This window comes from Bufo gargarizans, chromosome 10, assembly GCF_014858855.1.
Source record: "Bufo gargarizans isolate SCDJY-AF-19 chromosome 10, ASM1485885v1, whole genome shotgun sequence".
NCBI classification, from domain to species: domain Eukaryota; kingdom Metazoa; phylum Chordata; class Amphibia; order Anura; family Bufonidae; genus Bufo; species Bufo gargarizans.
Window position 1 is genome coordinate 42793927 of NC_058089.1, and position 23222 is coordinate 42817148.

General features: G+C 42.0%; 1 protein-coding gene across 3 annotated transcripts in view; it reads right to left on the minus strand.

Moving 5' to 3' along the window:
- Positions 1 to 6324: 6324 nt before the first annotated feature.
- Positions 6325 to 23222, minus strand: part of LOC122920535 (snake venom vascular endothelial growth factor toxin ICPP-like) — an 88360-nt gene continuing 71462 nt past the window's right edge. For all 3 annotated transcript variants that reach the window (XM_044270116.1, XM_044270114.1, XM_044270115.1), the window contains 3 exons: positions 14479 to 14562; positions 7844 to 7966; positions 6325 to 6797 (listed from right to left, as the gene is read on the minus strand). In XM_044270116.1, the coding sequence (XP_044126051.1) occupies positions 6776 to 6797; positions 7844 to 7966; positions 14479 to 14562 (229 nt within the window). In that variant the 3' untranslated portion in view covers positions 6325 to 6775. The remainder of the gene's footprint in view (positions 6798 to 7843; positions 7967 to 14478; positions 14563 to 23222) is intronic.

A 23222-nucleotide genomic window follows, 5' to 3' on the forward strand; every position in this document is an offset into this window, starting at 1 on the left:
GAAAAAAACTGTCAAACACAGATGTTTTTTCACTGTTGTGTGATCGTAGCCTAATTAAATGGAGTCTGTCACCAGCTTCAGTCATATCAAACTGTTAATACCACATAGTAGGTCACACGCAGATAACACACGGCACCTCTTTTCGCCACTTCTGTGGCTGCTATATTCCAAAAACAAAGTTTAAACCATATGCAAATTTTGCAGGTGCCCAGAGGTGGTGCAACAAAGAAGAAACAACTAGGCAGCACTCACCAAAAAGTGGATGCTCTTAATTCCAGATGCCATAAACATTCACTGATACAGGCATAGGGGGGAAAAACAAACAGCGCAGGAAAGTAGCTCGTGGCGACGGCCATTTCACGCCTTAGCCCTCCTTCAGGTCACCAACTAACTCACCACTTTTTGGTGAGTTCCGCCCAGTTGTTTCTTCTTTGTTGCACATTTGAAAGACTTAGAAGCACTGCACGAGTGGTAGAGAGAACCCAGTCTTGGAGATCCAGTTTATTAAAGAAAGCAGTGCCACCCCTTCTGTGTTCTTGAACTTTTTTATGCCCAGGGGGGGGGGGGTTTCTGCTCCAGATGCCCTGGCCCCAGGTGTTACTCGGCAAATACTCCTCCCCTCTGTCTCAGTTATCCTGCCCAGTAACTATCTTCAGAGTGTGCCTGTGAACACCAGCACCAGCCCATGCATGCGCCACACGATACCCACTGTGGGCAGCGGCATTGTTTAACCTAATGTGTGTGCACCGCTTACTGGCCTCTCTTTTGTACAAGCAGCCAGCACATTACCAGTAAGCGGCGCATGCGCATTAGGTTGAATGGTGCCGCTGCCCACAATGGGTATCTGCGATAGAGGGGAGGAGGTTTCACTGAGTAACTCCTTGGTGCCTGGGAATTTGGAGCAGCAAACACCACTCCCGGGTACTTGCAAACCCCATTTGCATATGGTTTCAATTTTGTTTTTGGAGCAGAAGTGGCAAAAAAAGTACCATGTGTTATCTGTGTGTGACCTGCAATGTGGTATTAACAGTTTGACATGACTGAAGTTGGTGACAGACTCCCTTTAAACTAATGAAGACCGCACTGTTTAGTCTGAATTGTTAATGGCCATGCTGCACCTTCAATACCAGACTGCTATTAACAATGAAGACTGAGTGTGGTCTTCATTAGCTTAGTTATAGCCCACCGCAGTGCACTCACAACCACGACCAGACCGTGTGGTCATACCCCAAAGCCTGTATTAGGCCGGCAGATCAGCAAGCGATAGTCGGGAGGGAAGCATTCCTTCCAGCAATAGCTTGCTAGCTAGCGGAGAAGACCACAGCTATTGCATGCAGCAATCTCCCCCACAACATGGAGAGGAGCGATTGCTCATCCCCATACTGTCTAGTGGTTTTCTGGCCACAGATCGCTATTAGACAAAACGATCTGCTGCAAACAAGCACTGAATTTTATGCGTGCTTAAAAAATCTGGACTTTCCGATGAATGAGTGTTTGCTTGTTCATCGGGCAATCGGCAGCAGTATTACACTGCAGAGTGATCGCTAACGAGTGATCATGAGAATAATCGTTAGCAAAAGTCTGAACCTCGACATTAAGTTAATTGGCTCAAATCGTGTTTAAAAACTGCACAAGGTCAATAATAATAAAATATAAAAATAGTTGTACAATGTTGTGTATTTTACTAGAGACATAAAAGTAAGGTTGGGATAATGAAATTCATTTACACACAAGGCATTTTTTGGTAGGATGTGATAACTTCTTTGAATGAACCCAGCCCACAGCCGCTGTCACACAGGAACATTTATTGTGCACGTTGTAGCCTGGAGTAGTAATTGCCTCAGAAAGACTCACCATAAGAGGACATAGACATAAGAGGACAGTCGGCTGACTCCTGACCAGCTGTCCAATGTGTCCCAATTCTCCACTGCTAGAAATAATGATTGAGCATGACTTATTTCAACATGACGATTCCATTCACAGGAGATAAGCCGCTGCCCAAGGAGTCCAGTAGCAACCTCTACCCCTCTACGCATTGAAAACACATACAAGCGACGAGCCAAGAGTGCATGTGTATGGCAGGAAGAATAGGGAAATCCAGTTTGGCTGACAGCAATCTAAATGTTTATGTGTACCTTAGAGAGCTCCTGTCTGCTGGATCAACCCTATTAAACCAGGAATATTGCCTGGTAGGGTTGATCCTGTTAACTGAATTGATACATGTCTTTTGAAAATTGGTTGAGTCATTCCCAAGACAAAAATGTTTATCCTTTATGCAAAGTCTTATTTCTTAGGATTTACGCAAGACCGCTATCATTTTAATCAGCAGGATCTACTCCACCAGGCAGTACTCATAGTTTAATAGGGATGATCCTGCTGGCATGTGCTGTTTAATGTTTAAGCAATATTCCACCTTTGGGCTTTCTCATTAGTGTTTGTGAGTCCCATGTTTTATATCTATTCTATATATTTTTACCCAAAATTCGACTGGATCTCAACTAAAAGAAGTACAAAAACCCTTCTTAATGTTTTATTCTGTAGTTATATTCACATGTGCCAGAGTGTTGCAGAAAATGAGCTTCATCTGAATGGACTTTTTCTATGTGTGAGTATACACAAGGCTTCATCTTAGATTACAGTTCAGTCTGTAATCAAGTTCCAAATTTTAAATGGATTATGGAGCTCTGAAAAGCTCTTGTGAATGATCCCTGCTGATATTTTCGGCCTAAAGGGGTTTAATGGACAGTTGGGTTGAATTACCTGGATAGTTGTCATAGGGGTATTTCCATCTAATAATATTATGGTATAACACTAAGATCACTATGCCATAACAGTATGACCAAATGAGTGAGGCAATGTTGAAGTCCTGCGGGGAGCATCAATGTACAGGAAAAATTGATGAAGGAGCAGCTGCCCCATGAAAAACATTTATTATGTTTCCACAAGAAAGATGATACATGTATGATCACTGTGGGTCTCATCATTGGGACAACCATCTCTCACAAGAAAGGGGGCCCATACCCCCAAAATGAAAGGCTGGTTGAGCATGCGCACTGGCACTCCATTCATTCTATGGGACTGTAGGAGATAGCCGCTGGTCTATTTTCAGCAGTCCTGGAGACATCAATGGAAAAGCAGTGGACATGCTCAACCAGCTGCTATATTCAAATAGGGGTATTGGGCCCCTATTCTCGTAAACAGTGGGGGGTCCCAAAGCAATTAGACTCCCATAGATCTAATAGACAACCTTTACAGACCATTAGATCTAGGCAAAACATTCATATAAAACATATTCTACTTTACTGTAAAGAAGCTGTCCCTTGTAAAAAGAAAAACAATAAAAGAAGACTGAAGGGTAAGTCCACTTATTAACACCATTTAACAGTTAACATATAGAATTAATCTACATTCACAGTAAGTCACATTCAGAATTCTTCAGATCTGGAATCTCCCAGCATTCCTTGGCTTGATGTCTTCCCAGATTTGCCGTCAGATCTGCAGATTTGCCTTGAGAATTTCTCACCAGACACTAAGCAGTAATCTGATGAAAGACAACCTGCCTAGATGCATTGTAGGAGCTCAGTTGTCCTTGGTGTGTCTGACAACAGAGCCTGTTGAGTGTTTCTAATAGCAACCAGCATAATCATTATAATAATACAAACTGTACTCAGGATCGGTATCTATCAGAAGATTATTCATGTGTATTAATTCTACATGTAAACTGTCAAATATATTGTATGCTGATATATTCGTATAATGAAGGGTTGCATTACTTTTTGTACTTCCTGTTACTGAATAGAAACATTCTTGTAGATTCAGAGGAAGTAAACACATTCTAACCCAATACTTCATTTACAGAACTGCAATGTGTTACAATGTATCAGAGCATAGAGCTATCTGCTTGCTACTGTGTTATACTCATTTTAGAGAACCTGTTACCATGAAATGCAGTGCAATCTGCTGGCAACATGTTATGTAGTGCCCTGGAGCCATTTTTGCTACTTTGCATCAACCATCAAGCCATCAACTCCCTACTTTATTGCATTGTTATTTATGCTGTTGTGGTCACTTATACTGTTTCATATTGTCAAACTGCATTTATATGTTTCTTGTAATATCTCTTATTAATTTACACTGTTATTAAACTATGGTATATTTGCACTGTACAGCCAGATAATACTGAGAGACTTTATGATTTTCTACCTATGCATAGTATTGAAGGGAAAAAACAGACAGACTGACCTTCTGACTGTCTGGTTTAGCTCTGTTGTTTCTGTCTGAAAACTTGTTTACATCTGAAAAAGCTGCTTATTCCAATATACTTGCATTGAAGCTCTATAATAGACAGCAATTGTAACAATGTTTCTGTTTAGGCTGTGCTTCTCCACTCCACTCCTAGAAGATTCTAGTTCAGCTGCTTAGTTGTCTGCAGACAGGGACCAGTGCTTAGTAGAAGACATTCTGCTAGACTGTATGAGTGATCAGAAGAAGACACTACGATGGGGATGCTGAGCCACAGACCCTGGGTTACCAGCCCAATGACCAGAGAACCAGCACGACAACTGAGCCACAGACCCTGGGCCTTTAGCCTTTGGCCAGGTACCAGCCTTCTGGGAGAGAGAGGGACAGCTAGCTCAGGCCTTTCGTCAGCATGAACCTTTTTTCTGCTCGGGAGGAAACTGGAGAATCAAGCTCAGTGCCTTGCCTATATTGTTTGCACTTAAGTTCCCCCAGTGAAGAAGTACACTGGTTTACTGCCCCGACTATGGACTTATTTCTCATTGGGGTGCACCATGCCTTGCCATCTCTTCCAGAGAGCAGCAACATGTGGTGACACCTCAATGGTGTCCGAGTGACCCAGTGTCGTCTTAGGGTCACCCCAAACCCAGCCACTGCAGTTGTAGAACAGGAGGTGCTGAGCAGATGTCAGTGACTGGCAGCTATTTCTGTATATACACTTACATAGAGAATGTTATCAATTACTGATAACACCTCCCCATATACAATTGAAGTCAGAAAGAGCAGAGAGTTAAATGTTTTACTGAGACTATACCTCAATCTGCCCAGCACCTCCTGCTCTATAGGATGCTGATTTCAGATTGTACTGCATTTTGTGGCGACATATCCTCTTTAAAGGGAACCTATAATGTGGATATTTGATTATAATCTAACTAATTATATACAATCATTAACTACTAAAAAGTGCCTTAGATGTATTCACTTACTGGTGTGACAGATGGTTACCTCATAATATAGACACAAAGATGCCGCATGCCAATGAGCTGATTGGAGTCCAGTGTGATGTCATTGAGTCCAGCGTATATTTAATTCAGAGCTATAGCCACTCCCCTGCCCACCTGCTGCTGATTCATATGGAAAATAACTGTCACTCAGCAGCAGGAGAGTCAGCTCATGAATATTCAGGACTCATCATTATCAGCTGGAGCTTTTCAATACAAGATGTTGGCAGATGGACTGGGTCAATTAAAGAGTGACCCAGCATTTTGCTAGGCGAATTATTCACTTATTTATGTTGCCCTTAGTTAGGACACCATAAAACTGGTGACAGGTTCCCTTTAAGGGCTAGCTACACTGACACTTTCTAACAAATTGCAGCTTTGTGAAATCAGAACACAGTGATGGAAATGTAAATCAGTTTACAGATCTTGCCACTTAAATATTACAGATTGTTAAAACATGAATAGTTTATCTTTTTGTGGGGAATAACAATATGCTGGCTTTTTGCAATAATGTGGATTTTCTGCTATATGGTGCTATTATACATCTGTATCTTTAATTATTGCTACTTATACTGCTTAATTTTCTTACACTACATGGTGGGATCACATCTTATTTTGCTATGGGGTTGTATAAATTATAGTCACGCTCCTGAGGTCACAGCTTCATGGCACAAGCTGGCAGCCATTCCCATTTGCTCCTAGACAGACACTTTTAGGTACGTTGTGTTTGGGTAATGTTACGCAGTACAGGAGTTAGGCACAGTCATGTTCTCACAATTGTTAAAGGGGTTGTCTGGGTTCAGAGCTGAACCCAGACATACACATAATTTCACCGAAGCAGTCCCCCTGACTTGAGCATCGGAGCATTTCATGCTCCGATGCTCTCCCTTGCCCTGCGCAGGATCGCACAGGGCAAGGGCTCTTTTATTTACTATAACACACTGCTGGGCAATGGCTTACACCCAATTGTGTGTTCGGTGACGTCACTGGCTCTGATGGGTGGACTTTAGCGCTGCCCTAGCCGTTTTACAGGCTCACTGTTGGGCGGAAGCCTCCGCCTGGCAGCCCTAAGGAGAGCCCGGTACATCACCGGAACTCCACAAAATGCCTTTGCCCTGCACGATTCAGCGCAGGGCAAAGGAGAGCTGCTTGGGTGAAAATGGGGATATGTCCAGGTTCAGCTCTGAACCCAGACAACCCCTTGAATGATTGTCTTATCAACATTATTGTAAAATACATCATGGTGGATTTCTTTGACACGCTGTCATCTGAATGTAATGCATTGCCTTTGCTTTCGTGTGCAAATCCTGAGGTCACTATTCAGCAAGTCCACCTTTTATACATCAGCCAAGTAGTACACCAGTCGAACTGTACATGTATCATGAAGGAGGCAGCCAGAACTGTAGCCATGGTATTCAGTGGGTGATATTCTCCAGCCGCTATCTTTACCAGCAAGGTGTCAAGCACTGACACAGGATCTGGCTTTGCACAGTAAACCATTGAACCTGTAACTGTTGTGTTTTCCCCGGTGACTGTCAGCTTCTTGGCTTCTCACACCTGCCAGAAGAAAAGTAAAGAAAGAACATTAAGCAACACCTGTGTAACTTCAACTGATCTTATAATGTTATATCCTTTTGCCTTTTATTAAAGGGTTATTCCCATCTCACACATTTATAGCGTATTTTCCGGCCCCCGTCTCATAGCTGTTGTGAATGGAAGGTAGCCAACTCTCTCCATTCACTTCTGTGGGAGCTCAGAAAACAACCAGGAAAGATATCAGTAAATGGAAAGATCCGAGCACGTGTAGCCACTCCTCCACAGCAGCCACGAGATGGCCCCCAGTCTTGAGAAAGGGGTGTGGGTCCAAGAGGTAGGATCCACATTTACGATCATATATGGCATATCCTGTAGATATGCCATAAATGTGTGAGATGGGCTACCCCATTTTAATTTCTTATGCCACATCTTGTTTTAAGGATCTATCTGGTTTAGGAAACCCATTTTTAACCAACCAATAAATGAATTTACACACAGCAGATTGTTGCAGAACTTTTTGCGACTGTTCAAATATTGTAAATAAGGCTTGCAAAAATCCACATGCTTGCCGCCAAAACATCTCCACTTAGATGACTGGAAATTATTTTCAGTTCAAATGTCCTGTGTGCAAATGTGCCCCATAAGTACAGTGTAAGCTAATAAAATCAACCCCCAAATTTGTGGTCTATATTAATAACTACAAAGAGAGTCTTGTTCTGAAGAACACAGCAAGTCCAGCTGGCTAGCATGCCATCTATCATTTCCTCTGTTGTGGTGCTGGAGAGGACTTGGACAGTTGCTGACAGGGCCACCCAGAGATTACAACTGATTGCTGGTGTCACAGCAGACGTACAATTGGTGATCAGGGTATTGTCACAATAGGGCAACCTCTTTCAGGTTTAAAATTCAACATAAGTGTATACAGACATTTTGTCTGAAAAAAAAATTCATTTTGTGTATTTGGTGTGATACTCCATCCTGGGGGATGATGCTTCAGCACATACTTATCGTAGTTTCTCTAGATATCTGTACAGGGAGGGGCACACAGAAAACGTGGTCATGTTTACCTGCAACGCTCTTTATTAGGTGTAAGTCCTCGTTGGATACACCGTTTTTCATTAAAGTCACAGACACATTTGCAGTTTTTAGGGTTTAAAGTTCTTCGTCGGCCGCATGGTGGACATGTAGACCTGAGAGCAACAGTACATATCTTTAGTAAATTATGTCTTGTCATGACATACATCAAAACTGTATCTGATGTATCTTAACCTAAGGCCTTATGCACACAACCGTAGTTCGGGTTGGCATCCGAGCCGCAGTTTTGGCGGCTCAGGTGCGGACCTATTCATTTAAATGGGGCCGCAAAAGATGCGGACAGCACTCCGTTTGCTGTCCGCATCCTTTGCTCCGTTCCATGGCCCCGCAAAAAAAAAATATAGCATGTCCTATTCTTGTCCGTTTGGCGGACAAGAATATGCATTTCTTCAATGGGCTGCCTGTTCCGTTCCGCAAATTGCAGAAGGCAAACGGATGGCTTCCGTTTTTTGCAGATCCGAGGTTTGCGGACCGCAAAAAACAGAACGGTTGTGTACATGAGGCCTAACACTGATGATTCAACAAAAGAATCAAGATATGCATTGGAGTTTATACTTCTTACCTGCTCATGTGAGCATATGAAAGTGGTTCACCCTTCCCATCCATCCTATAGTTCATACAGTGGTAGAATATCTATGTATATGTGTGTTCCATCAATGACATCTCGGCCACCTGTGCGATAACATCATTGCGTGCCTGCACCAAGATGCAGACAGCATGTGGACTGACTTTAATGTGACCACCTAAGCCGAGAAGCCAGCAACACAAGCTGGAGGCCAGAAGAGGCCTATGGCCTGCATCATTAATGACTGTAGAGAGTCAGGTGTTTTTTTTTCTAATTCACTTTGTGAGAAGTTAGTACTGGGGGCACTATGTGGGGGCATTACAAGTACTGGGGGCACTATGTGTGTGGGGAGGGCATTTAAAGCACTGGGAGCACTATGTCGGAGGCATTACGAGTACAAGAACACTGCGAGGGAGACATTGCAAGCACTGGATGCACTATGTGGGGGGCATTAAAAGTACTGCGACAATATGTGGGGGGGCATTAAAAATACTGGGTGCATTGTGTGGGTGGTATTACAAATACTGGGGGAATTTTTTTTTTTGTGGGGGGGGGGCGCATTACAAATACTGGAGGCACTATTATTATTATTATTATTATAAGTACTGGGGCACTACTGGGGAAAAGTGAGGAATCTGAGATGTGTGTGTGGGGGCAAACTTCCCATTACAATCCCTGGAGGCACTATGTGGGGGACATTACAAGTACTGTGGGCACTATATGGGAGATATTACAAATACTAGGGGAATTATTTGGGGGGGACATTACAAGTACTGGAGGCACTATTATTATAAATACTGGGACACTATAGGAACATTATGAGTACCAGAGGCACTACAGGACCACTATAATACTTGGGGCAACTCAGTGGCAATTATAGGCACATTATACATACTAAAGGAACTACAGAGGACATTATAACTACTGTGGGTACTAGAGGGGACATTATAACTACAGAGGGGGCACTATAGGAGGCATTATAACTACTTGGGGCTCTACAAGTGGGTATTATAAATTCTGGGGGGCTACTGAGAACACTATAGGGAAATATTACTACTGTAGTAATGGGGGTATTATTATTGCTGGGCACAGTATTATAGGGCATTTATACTAACAGGTGCACTCTCAGGGATCTTTACAACTGTTGGGGTCACCATTAGTAATGATGGTAGTCTTGGAGAGGATTACAATTGAAAGTACTTATTACTGTGGGGGGTCTATCTGTATGGTGCTGTTATTTCTTCAGTAACGAGGGCGTAGGATGATGGAAAAGTGAGGAATCTGAGATGTCTGCATTGCAAACTCTGCAGAGACAAGAAGTGGCTGAAAGAAGTCGACATGGTGATCTGGGCTGAATGGAGAAAATGAGGAAAGAGAACATCTATTTCAGAGGAGACATTACTGGATATAACTGGTATTTAGTGCTATATAATCATGTAATGTTCCTAATTCTTGGACATTTCATTAGTATTTCCAGTATCTGAGGGTTCGACTTCAGACTTCCAGAAAGAATTGTGTGGTATAAGTAACTCTTAATATGCTTTACTGATCTAATTTTTCAATGTATGTATCTTAAAGAGGACCTTTAATGTTTTTTTTTTTTCCAAATATCGCTCCTACACCCCGCTGTGCCCCCCTGCAGTTTTCCCACTCAGTATCTTAATACTGATCATCAGTACAGGGAGGAGGAGACGCCAGGGTTTCTCAATGGGTGTCTCCTTATCCCTGTATACAATAAAAATGAAAATGTCAGTCCTGTGTCCCAAAACACGGACACTTATCTGCGCTGCTGGTTCCGGTGTAGTGTGGTGGGTATTCACACGGAAAGTCAAGTAGTTAAAGGTTTAAAACCGCTCTGCTAATGGTTCAGTCAGACGCTGCACAAGTGACAGAAATAGGGTATTAGCCTTCGTCCTCCTCTCTCAAGGATTCGATCCTCCTCAGACCGCCTCCTCTGTAGGATTAAATGACCAGCATACAGGTTCTTCAAAAATTTGCATATTGTGATAAAGTTCATTATTTTCTGTAATGTACTGATAAACATTAGACTTTCATATATTTTAGATTCATTACACACCAACTGAAGTAGTTCAAGCCTTTTATTGTTTTAATATTGATGATTTTGGCATACAGCTCATGAAAACCCAAATTTCCTATCTCAAAAAATTAGCATATCATGAAAAGGTTCTCTAAACGAGCTATTAACCTAATCATCTGAATCAACTAATTAACTCTAAACACCTGCAAAAGATTCCTGAGGCTTTTAAAAACTCCCAGCCTGGTTCATTACTCAAAACCGCAATCATGGGTAAGACTGCCGACCTGACTGCTGTCCAGAAGGCCATCATTGACACCCTCAAGCAAGAGGGTAAGACACAGAAAGACATTTCAGAACGAATAGGCTGTTCCCAGAGTGCTGTATCAAGGCACCTCAGTGGGAAGTCTGTGGGAAGGAAAAAGTGTGTCAGAAAACGCTGCACAACGAGAAGAGGTGACTGGACCCTGAGGAAGATTGTGGAGAAGGACCGATTCCAGACCTTGGGGGACCTGCGGAAGCAGTGGACTGAGTCTGGAGTAGAAACATCCAGAGCCACCGTGTACAGGAAATGGGCTACAGGTGCAGCATTCCCCAGGTCAAGCCACTTTTGAACCAGAAACAGTGGCAGAAGTGCCTAACCTGGGCTACAGAGAAGCAGCACTGGACTGTTGCTCAGTGGTCCAAAGTACTTTTTTGGGATGAAAGCAAATTTTGCATGTCATTCGGAAATCAAGGTGCCAGAGTCTGGAGGAAGACTGGGGAGAGGGAAATGCCAAAATGCCTGAAGTCCAGTGTCAAGTACCCACAGTCAGTGATGGTCTGGGGTGCCATGTCAGCTGCTGGTGTTGGTCCACTGTGTTTTATCAAGGGCAGGGTCAATGCAGCTAGCTATCAGGAGATTTTGGAGCACTTCATGCTTCCATCTGCTGAAAATCTTTATGGAGATGAAGATTTCATTTTTCAGCACGACCTGGCACCTGCTCACAGTGCCAAAACCACTGGTAAATGGTTTACTGACCATGGTATTACTGTGCTCAATTGGCCTGCCAACTCTCCTGACCTGAACCCCATAGAGAATCTGTGGGATATTGGGAAGAGAAAGTTGAGAGACGCAAGACCCAACACTCTGGATGAGCTTAAGGCCACTATCGAAGCATCCTGGGCCTCCATAACACCTCAGCAGTGCCACAGGCTGATTGCCTCCATGCCATGCCGCATTGAAGCAGTCATTTCTGCAAAAGGATTCCCGACCAAGTATTGAGTGCATAACTGAACATAATTATTTGAAGGTTGACTTTTTTTGTAATTAAAAACACTTTTCTTTTATTGGTCGGATGAAATATGCAATTTTTTTGAGATAGGAAATTTGGGTTTTCATGAGCTGTATGCCAAAATCATCAATATTAAAACAATAAAAGGCTTGAACTACTTCAGTTGGTGTGTAATGAATCTAAAATATATGAAAGTCTAATGTTTATCAGTACATTACAGAAAATAATTAACTTTATCACAATATGCTAATTTTTTTAGAAGGCCCTGTATAGTGAAGTACCCACTTAGTTGTTAATAAAAAAAGGTTTTATTCTACTCACAAACAATGGTAGATCATAGGCATATCACAATTAGTGGAAACAACTTGAAGTCCTGCCCGACCCGGGTTTCGCTCTCTGGCTTCCTCAGCGTCACAGCCAGGTAGAAAAAAAAGCTCACCTTCTCCCTGGCAGTGACGCTCTCCATTGTTGTGATTGGATCGCGGCACAGCCAGGGAGAAGGAAACGCCCATTGAGAAACCCTGGCGTCTCCTCCTCCCTGTACTCCCTGTACCGATGCTCAGTAATAACATACTGAGCGGGAAAACTGCAGGGGAGCACAGTGGGGCGTAGAAGCGGCATTTGAAAAAAACAGGAAGGGTGGCAGCATCAGAAGTAAAGGGTTTTATCTAAACTAAAAAAACAAAAACATTAAAGGTCCTTTTCAAGAGCTGTTATCAAAAGCTAAGTATTTCCATATTGTTAATGGTTGCGTGGAATGTCCCTTAGATGGACATTTTAATCAGCTATTATTACGATTTATGGAGACACTGCTAGACATTGAGGCACATGCAGATTACCTTTGGGCCATTCCATGTCTAGTGGACCAACCTAAAAATCCAACCCTCTCTAAATTGAATAAAATTTTGCACAGATGTTCCCTAGGGTCCTATATTAAATCTCACAATCTTTTTCATCTGGGCTTCTGTTGGTTCCAGAGTTTTAGGCAGCTGATGATGGACCAGCTGTAATGCGCTGCTTGCTGCGTAACCCAAAGTGGCAACTTTGTCAAAACACAGTATCTTAAGTAGTTAAGCTAGGAGGCAGCACTACATAACCTTATGTTTCTGGCTCACCAGCCTGTCAGACAGGGGGCCACCAAAAATGTCTCCTTGTAGTGAAGTTCATGCACACATGCAAAATAGGTACATTCTTGTGGGCTTAGTTCTTGCCAACATAAGGCCGGGTCAAAGATAAAACAGGGTTTTTTGTGTGGCAAAAAACATACTCTTTTAGATGAGATTAATAAAATAATAAAATTACACATTTGAGATATTTCCACCCCAAGAGTAGCAAAAATTGCCAAAAATATGAAATGTCATTTCTTTGTCTAATCATATCTTGTCTCCAAGTTGGTTGGAAAGCATGTGTATGTGACCTTAACATATATCGCATGGGCCATAACTCCTGGCAAAATTACAGCCTAATCGGACATGCATGTCAGGAGCAGTGGGCAGTCAAAGTAGGCCCTTTATAGTCATTTGTCAATTTTTTGGCCTATTTTGATGGCATCGAAAAATTGAGTCAGGCACCAAACTATGCAAGGGGACTTAGACTAAGTAGTCTAGCTTAACTACTTAAGATACTGTGCCTTGACAAAGTTGCCCCTTTGGGTTACGCAGTAAGCAGCGCATTACAGCTGGTCCAGCATCAGCTGCTTGAAACTCTAGAACTAACAGAGGCCTAGATTAAAAAAATTGTATTCAATTTCTAGAGGGTCGGATTTTTAGGCTGGTCCACTTGACATGGAATGACCCTTTGACTAGTTGAAAGAAGAGTGTCTGTTCTGGGTGGAGAAGACATAGGTAACTCCCATAGTGTTTAGGGAAGGGCTACAAGGTCATATCTTTTGTTGTCAGCCCAGGTTGGGGGTATTTGTGCTGCAGCGTGCACAGTTTCGGGTGCTGCTACAGCAGTCGTATAGTCTTCTTGTTTTTTATCTTTTGGTTGTCCTATCTGCTAAACAGTGGGTACTGTGTGTACTGTCCCATCGTGTTTCATCCAATTTGCAGAAATACACTTTTAGGGTTTGACAGGTTATGATGTTTCTGTAGTAAACTGTACAAGGTAAGTTTTAATGAAGCCCCTTTAAGCAGTACAATCTGACAGTGTGGTTATTGGGCAAAAATGTTCATTACTAATATAAACAGAAGTGGAGTATAGTAAGTAGATGCTACATAAAAAGCAGACTATTGGTCCTATACATGGAGGACGGTGTGGGCAAGTATAGTGTATATGGGCGCATGTAGGGGCACAAAATATAAATACAAAACAGAGGTTGATTATTTCTTTAAAAGTGAATTTCTCATTTTGTTGTGTTGCCATGGTTTGTTACTTTAGTTAAAATACAGCTATATGCTGTGTGTGTGTGTATGTGACCAGCTTACCAATCCATTAACAAGAAGCTCAAACAGAAATGCTACTAAAACATAGGGTAAAGACAAAAAAGTAAAACTGGAACAGACTCGTCATTCTAGACGACTGATGACTATGCATATTGCTATGTGACGTGTGTAGGATTTCAGTGTCAGTTCATTTCCGTGTTACTATTCACAAAAGCAAACTAACATGATCCCTTTTTTGTAGAATCTTTCCCTTTGATCTCTACCCTTTGACATCTCAGCAGGCCTTCCCATGACCCAGTGATTGCTACCACACGCGAAAATGTCACTCATCCTTCTTCCTGCTACAAACCTGGCATTTTTAGAGGCTCCTTTCCCCTTTTTCCCTTTCCGCCTCCTTTTCTTAGCTTTTTTGTCACCTGAAGTGGAAGAGAGCCTGTAAAAGAAAACCATGCAGAGTGAGAGCAGCTAATGTAATGGGGACAATATGTTCTATATTTTAAGAAAAGGTCTATTAAAAGGTCATATGTTGTGCTGGGATATGAAAGAAGAAAAGCCGTACTAAACCAATGGAAGAAGAGAGGGTACACTGAATTAATGCCACATACTGGCTGTATCGATGGCACGGACGGCTGGTGACTCAACAGCTGCTGTTCAGCTGCAGTCAGAGCTGAATTTAGCATAAAGATACGTAGTTCATCTATCAAGCATTTCTGACATCAGCAAATAAAACTCAGCTGAGGGAAGGAAAAATTCAGCTCAGGAGGGTTTAACTGAGGTGAGGGAACATGAAATGAACTGAAAGGAGCTAAATTGGTACCAATGTATTCTGCTTCATCCAGTCTATAGAACATTCTGTGTCTGTCTATCCTATGGAGCGTTCTGTGTCTGTCTATCCTATGGAATGTTCTGTGTCTGTCTAGTCTATAGAACGTTCTGTGTCTGTCTAGTCTATAGAACGTTCTGTGTCTGTCTAGTCTATAGAACGTTCTGTGTCTGTCTAGTCTATAGAACGTTCTGTGTCTGTCTATCCTATGGATCGTTCTGTGTCTGTCTATCCTATGGAGCCTTCTGTGTCTGTTTAACCTATGGAGCGTTCTGTGTCTGTCTATCCTATGGAATATTCTGTGTCTGTCTAGTCTATGGAACATTCTGTGTCTGTCTATCCTATGGATCGTTCTGTGTCTGTCTATCCTATGGATCGTTCTGTGTCTGTCTATCCTATGGATCGTTCTGTGTCTGTCTATCCTATGGAGCGTTCTCTGTCTGTCTATCCTATGGAGCGTTCTGTGTCTGTCTATCCTATGGAATGTTCTGTGTCTGTCTAGTCTATGGAACATTCTGTGTTTGTCTATCCTATGGAGCGTTCTGTGTCTGTCTATCCTATGGAATGTTCTGTGTCTGTCTAGTCTATAGAACATTCTGTGTCTGTCTAGTCTATAGAACATTCTGTGTCTGTCTAGTCTATAGAACATTCTGTGTCTGTCTAGTCTATAGAACATTCTGTGTCTGTCTATCCTATGGAGCGTTCTGTGTCTGTCTATCCTATGGAGCGTTCTGTGTCTGTCTATCCTATGGAGCGTTCTGTGTCTGTCTATCCTATGGAGCGTTCTGTGTCTGTCTATCCTATGGAGCGTTCTGTGTCTGTCTATCCTATGGAATGTTCCACGTCTATCCCCTTATGTAAGGAGCAAAAAAAATAAATCAGATGCTGAATCTGCCCCAAAAATCAACATGTTTCCCCAGCTAAATTTAAAATCAGATTTTTCTGTATTACATGCTGTTTTTGGCACGATTTTGGAGGAGATTTCAATGTGTTTCTGCTTCCCATTGATTGAATAGGATGTTCATCGCTGATTCTGCCTGATAATGGGCTAGGTGCTTTTTTTCAGCGGACGCAGAAAAGAAATGCATGACTACACCGCAATTTTAACGGCTCCATAGAAATGCATGGGTAACCATCCAATCAGAGAAAAAAAAAAACTGAACGGACGCAGAGAAAAGCATCCACCGTGTGCATGTAGCCTAAAATAAAGAGCCCTGACTTCCACAGAAAGCAATGGCAGGCATATTTGAGGCATTTGTACAGTAAGTAAGTAATACAGTACCAGCAAACTATAAAATTAGACAAATCTCATGTACACTTTGCTTTTTTTCTTAGGCCACATGCACACGGCCGTTGTGCGGCTATTCCGTGCATTGGGGACCGAAATTGTGGTCCCCAATGCTAGGGCAACATCCGTGCAGCGTGATGGACTGGGTCCGTCAAATTCAATGGGTCCGTGGTCAGTCCGCAACTCAAAAAAATATGACGTCATATTTTTTTGTGGTGCGGAACAAGGGAAAGAAACACCACGGAAGCACTCCGTAGTGCTTCTGGTGTTCGGTTCAGTGACTCCCTTTCATCTCCGGAATTGCTGACCCATTCAAGTTAATGGGTCCGCGTGCGGGGTGCACACGGCTGGCAGCCATGGATTGCCGAGCCGCCGTTTGCGGGCCCAACAGCCGTGTGCATGTGGCCCTAGGTGCGGAAATCGACCTGCGTATTCTGAAATTTGCAGCATGTCAATTGTTGTTGTAGGGTGGGGGTTTTTGGTGCAAATTTCAGCCTTTTTAATAGAGGGAGATCTGTGGAAAATGCACATTAAATCTGCACCGAAGACCACACAAAAAATGTGATAAATAGTGCGGATTTATGGTGGGGGAGTGCAGTTTTGGTGAGGATTACATTTGGGTTTTCTGTACATAAATCTGCAGTGTGCAGGTATCGTAAAGCGTTTTCGACCGAATATAAAAGACAACAGTATCATTCTTTCTTTTATACTTTTCCATTTTTATGGATTTGGAATTGTCTTCAAGAGGAAAAACTGCACCAAAAATTACATCAAACTGTGTTACATGTAAACCCACTATAAGGACTCATCCACACATCTGCATTACAGATCTGTAGTCACATTTCAGTTTTTTATATTCAATCTCCATGCAAATAGTGTTTTTTCAATATCTACCATGTTTCAACAGATCTGTATTGGTATTATTTTATCCCATAGAAGGCAATGGGTTGAACAGAAAAACAGGTGTTTTGTATTTGCATAGTACACATGGGCATATTTGTTATTTTATTTCAGCAATGTTACAACAACAAAAAAATGGAGCAAATACAGATGAAAGAGTCTGAGAAATCCAGAACAAAAAAAGATACATTATGGAACAAATTGTAAAAAATATTTCTAGAATATTTGCTAGTGTGTGGGATCAGTGGCGTAGTGGGGGGCAGGGGGCTATTGTTCCGGGTGCCAAATTTCAGGGGGCGCCAGGCAGCAGGCAGTAAAATAAGAACAATGGAAGCCTATGGCTCCCATCCCCTCCATTCTGCCTCATAAACTTCAGGCCAGGCCTGAAGCCTATGAGGCAGTAGAGTTGCGCACGAGATCGCGATTAAATCACCATGCCCTCCTGCTCCGGGTCTTGCGAGATGACGCGGCGCAGGAGGGCACAGTGATGTGTTCCTGACCGCCTGAGCAAAGGCTACAAGAGGCGATGAAGAGAGGTGAGTATTTATTTATTTATTTTTTATGTAAGTACTAGGGGCCATACTGGGGGCACAATGGAGGTGGGGTAAAGAATGGGGGCCATTATATATTATACAGATGGGCCACATTATTAAACAGAGGGGCCATTATATATTTTACAGAGGAGCCATTATATATTATAATTATACAGAGAGTCCATTATTAATGGCCCCTCTGTATAATTATAATATATAATGGCCCCTCTGTATAATATATAATGAGCCCCCTGTATAATTTTAATATATAATGGCCCTTCTGTATAATTATAATATATAATGGCCCCCTGTATTATTAGTATATATAACGCCCCCTGTATAACTATAATATATAATGGCCCCTCTGTATAATATATAATGGCCCACCTGTATAATTATATATAATGGCCTCTCTGTAATATTAGGATATATAATGGCCCCCTGTATTATTAGTATATATAATGCCCCCTGTATAACTATAATATATAATGGCCCCTCTGTATAATATATAATGGCCCACCTGTATAATTATTATATATAATGGCCTCTCTGTAATATTAGGATATATAATGGCCCCCTCTGTATTATTAGTATATATAATGGCCCCCTCTGTATTATTAGTATATATAATGGCCCCATCTGTATTATTGGTATATAGAGGTCAAACTCGAAAAATTAGAATATCGTGCAAAGTTCATTTATTTCAGTAATGCAACTTAAATTGTGAAACTAACATATGAGACTCATTACATGCAAAGCGAGATATTTCAAGCCTTTATTTGTTATAGCTTATGAAACTCCAAAGTCACGATTTTGAGGTCCCCTTTGCTCAGGGGGTATTGACTAATTAGCTGACTAGAGTGTGACACTTTGAGCCTAGAATATTGAACTTTTTCACAAAATTCTAAAAGTGCATAAAAAAAAACACTGTAAAAAATTGTAAACATTTGAATGTTTGATGCAAAATATTTAGCATTCAACTGAATGGTTGACAGCATATTTTAGAACAAATCCTGCACAGAATATTAGGAAACAAATGTCTGTAAAATACACACACATACAAGCTAAATAAATATATATATTTTTTTTTAACTCACTTAGTAAAGGTAAACACATTTTAACAAATAGGTCTACTTTCACACTCGCATTTTGGCTTTCCGTTTGTGAGATCCGTTCAGGGCTCTCACAAGCGGTCCACAACGGATCAGTTTGCATTCTAAGGCTCCTTTCACACATCCGTAATAATGGGTCCGCATCCGTGCGGACCCATTCATTCTCTTTGAGGACGGAATGGATGCGGAGAGCAGACTATGTGCTCTCCTCATCCACATTTCCGGAGCTCACCGCCGATCTTCCGGTCCGCAACTCCTGAAAAAAATAGAACATGTTCTATTCTTGTCCGCAATTACGGACAAGAATAGGCATTTCTATGGGGGTGCCGGCCGTGTGTATTGCGGATTCACTATTTGCGGATCCGTAATGCACTGCAGATGTGTGAATGGACCCTTATGCATTCTGAATGGAAAAGGATCCGCTCAGAATGCATCAGTTCAGTCTCCATTCCGCTTTGGAGACGGACATCAAAAAGCTGCTTGCAGCATCTTGGTGTCCGTCTGATGAAGCTAAGCCAAACGGATCCGTCCTGGCACACAATGTAAGTCAATAGGGACGGATCCGTTTTCACTGACACAATCTGGAACAATAGAAAACAGATCCGTCCTCCATTGATGATGTTTAAGACGGATCCGTCTTTGCTATGTTAAAGATAATACAAACTGATCCGTTCAGAACGGACGCAGATGGTTATATTATCTGAACGGATCCGTCCATGACGTATCCGCACAAAACGTGAGTGTGAAAGTAGCCTAAGAAGCTCTGACCTGCATGTTACAAAAACAGTAAAGAGCTAAGTTCAGGTGACTTCTTGGCAAATCTGTCAATGATTTTATCTTTGTCACTCTTTATGTTTAGTGCAACTTGCTTTTCTACCGCAATGAGCATCAATGGCTCCAGGTTTTGCTGTGAAAGAGATGATCTTAGTCTTGACTTTAATATTTTTTACTTGGAAAAGCATCTTTCACATGTACACTGTGTAGTGCTCAGTGTAATTAAATATTGGTATGCCAAGAAGACAGACATTCTCAAAGGCCGCTGAACACAGCCGGTTCTCATACAGTGGTTTGAAAGCACAAGACATGCAGTTCTAGCAGGAGTCCTTTACAGCAGCCGTAGAAGTAGATCGCTCAGAGCTAGAGCTGGAGTGTTGCTCTTCCAAATCTGAAACCAATTCTTCACTCTCCTCATCACTGCCATTCAACAAGCCTTTACAGCAATTTTTGTAGCTGGAAGCAAATGAGATTGGTTCTTCAAGTAGAGAAACTGGGTCTATTACTGGTACTGCTTCTGAAATAACATTCAACTACATTTTGTCTGAAGAGGCCAGTATTTCCTCAAACCGATTGGGATCAAAAGCAAGAAATTTGCTTGTAAAGTTCTCCATGACTGGAAAATCTTGATTTCACACTCTCTGTAGCAGTGTCAACGATAACATTATAGCAAGAAATCTCAAAATGTTTCTTATTATCAGTACCTTCTGTTTTTCTTGTGGATCTTAGGTCTGAAAAGCAAATATTTTCATTTGCCAACTTCTCATTTATAAAATTGATAAAATGAGTTGCCAACTGCAAAACTCCAGCAAATCGCTACATATATTATTCAAACGCTTTACAGCATCATCCACCATTCTCCATGCCTGGATGAAATCAAGGCCTGTTGATTGCAAATAATCTGATACAGGGGTAGTAATGTAAAAAATACGAACAAAGCTAAAAGCTACCAGGATGGTTTCAAATTTGCTGAGGTTTTCACCCAATTTCAGAGCTCGAACAGAGGTTCAAAAATCAGGGGATTCGCTTACTTGTTTCAAGATAATTATGAGATCGGAGCATAACTCTTTGGAATGATCGTCAAAGCTTCCAAATAACTTTCGAAGTGCTCTAGCTCTGCTTGACCACCTTGTTCTGCCAATATGTTCTAGCTTTTTAAGCTTAGAACTGCCAGTCTTTTTTTTCATCTGGTCTTCCCAGAGTTTCATCCTTTTGTATGATTCAGTGAAAAATGTTGATAGGTTGCTAAGGAGCCCAAAGAGACTGACTGTGGGAACACACACAGTACTTGCATCGCCAATAACTAAGTTAAGCACATGTGCGTAACACAATGTGTGAATGTGTGTAGGATGAACCTCCTTCATTAATGCTTGCAAGCCTGAGTAAGTCCCACTCATATTGGCTGCTCCGTCAAAAGAATCACCTATGCACTTTTCAAGATTAAGTCCTAAAGCAGATACTGTTGTAATTCAGTAAGTATGATATGTAGGTTTTTACTGCTGGAATCTTCAACTGTAACAAGATATAGTAATCTTTCTTTAACTTTATCACCAGCAACATACCAAACAACAATGGTATACTGATCATGAGTTGACACATCTTGTGTGGAGTCCATTTGAATTGAAAACATTGCAGAATTCTCCACTTCATTTACTATTTCCTCCTTTATCATGTCACCAATAATCACAAATAACTTTGTTATAGTTGATTCACTTAGGAAAGTGACAAACTTCCCTCTTCCCCTTTTCTCTGGATTGCGGCTTTTTGCTTTCTCCATAACATTTGGTAAGTACTTCTTCAAGACTGGACTGTAGTCAGCAAGAAGTTTGACAATCTCCAGAAAATTGCCTCGATTATCAAGATGGTCCTCATCGAACACACCTGCCACATACTAATTGACTGCTTCTGAATGGCAATGCTTGAACACCAATGAGAAAAACAATATCAAGTATGTGGCTCACAACAGCATAACGTTGGAGTACCTGCTGATTTCTTAGAGACATCTGAGTACTGTACCTAACAATTTGTGCTTGACCCCTTAAGGACCAGGCCATTTTACACCTTAAGGACCAGACTGTTTTTTGCAAATCTGACATGTGTCACTTTATGTAGTGATAACTTTAAAACGCTTTTACTTATCCAAGTCATTCTGAGATTGTTTTCTCTTCTCATATTGTACTTCATGACAGTGGTAAATTTGAATCAAAATATTTCATTTTTATTTTTAAAAAATACCAAATTCAACAAAAATTTAGAAAAATTCTGAACTTTCCAAATTTCAATTTCTCTGCTTTTAAAACAGATAGTGATACCTCATATAATAGTTATTACTTTACATTTTCCATATGTCTACTTCATGTTTGGATCATTTTGTGACTGCCATTTTACTTTTTGGGGACGTTAGAAGGCTTAGAAGTTAAAAACCACCCAAAAATGACCCCATTTTAGAAACTACACCACTCAAGGTATAAAAAACGGATTTTACAAACTTTGTTAACCCTTTAGGTGTTCCCCAAGAATTAATGGAAATTGGAGATGAAATTTCAGAATTTTCAGGAATCTGAGCCGCAGGCTCCACAGACCTACTCCAATAGGACCCCCCAAGGAGAGTGCCAGCAGACCCACTTAAGCCGCCCCAACCTCTCCCCACAGGCCGAACCCCACAAGGACCCCTGGAGGCCCCAGTGGACCACGGAACAGGAGAGTGTCTCACATTACCCCCCTCATGGAGGCGGCTCAGAAGACTTCAAACAGGCTTTCCCCGGGTTCTCAGAGTGGAAAGTTGCCACTAATTCATCCGCATGAACCTGGCGGGCAGGTACCCAACATCTCTCCTCTGGACCATATCCTTTCCAGTCTACTAAATACTGAAGGGACCTCTGGACAAAATGGGACTCCAAAATCTTATTGACCTCGAATTCGGGCTCCCCTTGAACCTCCACCGGAGATTGAGTTGGAATGAAAGGAGCTGGCTCGGCCACCGATTTTAAGCAGTGAAACATGAAAGATGTTCACCCCTTGAATCGACGGAGGAAGAGCAACCTTGTAAGTCACCCAGTTAATCTTCTGTATCACCGGGTATGGACCAATGAATCTAGGCCCCAGTTTGGCAGACGGTTGGCGCAAAGGAATGTTCCGGGTGGAGACCCACACTGGATCTCCTACCTCAAACTCTTGCTCCGTAGTGCGATGACGATCAGCAAATCTTTTCTGTTGCACCACCACACTGTGAAGATTCTGCTGCACCAACAACCAAATAGGTTGCCTATCCTGGAACCATTGGTCCGCCACCGGTGAGTCAGTGGAGGCCCCTGCCAGAGAGGATCTTGGATCGCTGCCCCCCACCCACCTGAACGGAGACATCTTGGTAGAGGAATGTTCGGAGTTGTTATAACCTCCGCAAAGGGGAAGTGAACTGCCCATTCCTCCTGGCAGTCTGACATGAAACACCAGAGATACTGTTCCAGGGTCTGGTTCGTTCTTTCCGTCTACCCATTAGGTGAAAACCAGATGAAAATGACAGTCCAATTCCCAAACAGGAGCAGAAAGAACGCCAGAACCAACAGATAAATTGGACTCCCCTGTCAGAAACAATATCCTCCTGCACCCCGTGTAATTGGAAGACATGTTTCACGAACAGGAAGTGGAATAAAATGAGCCATT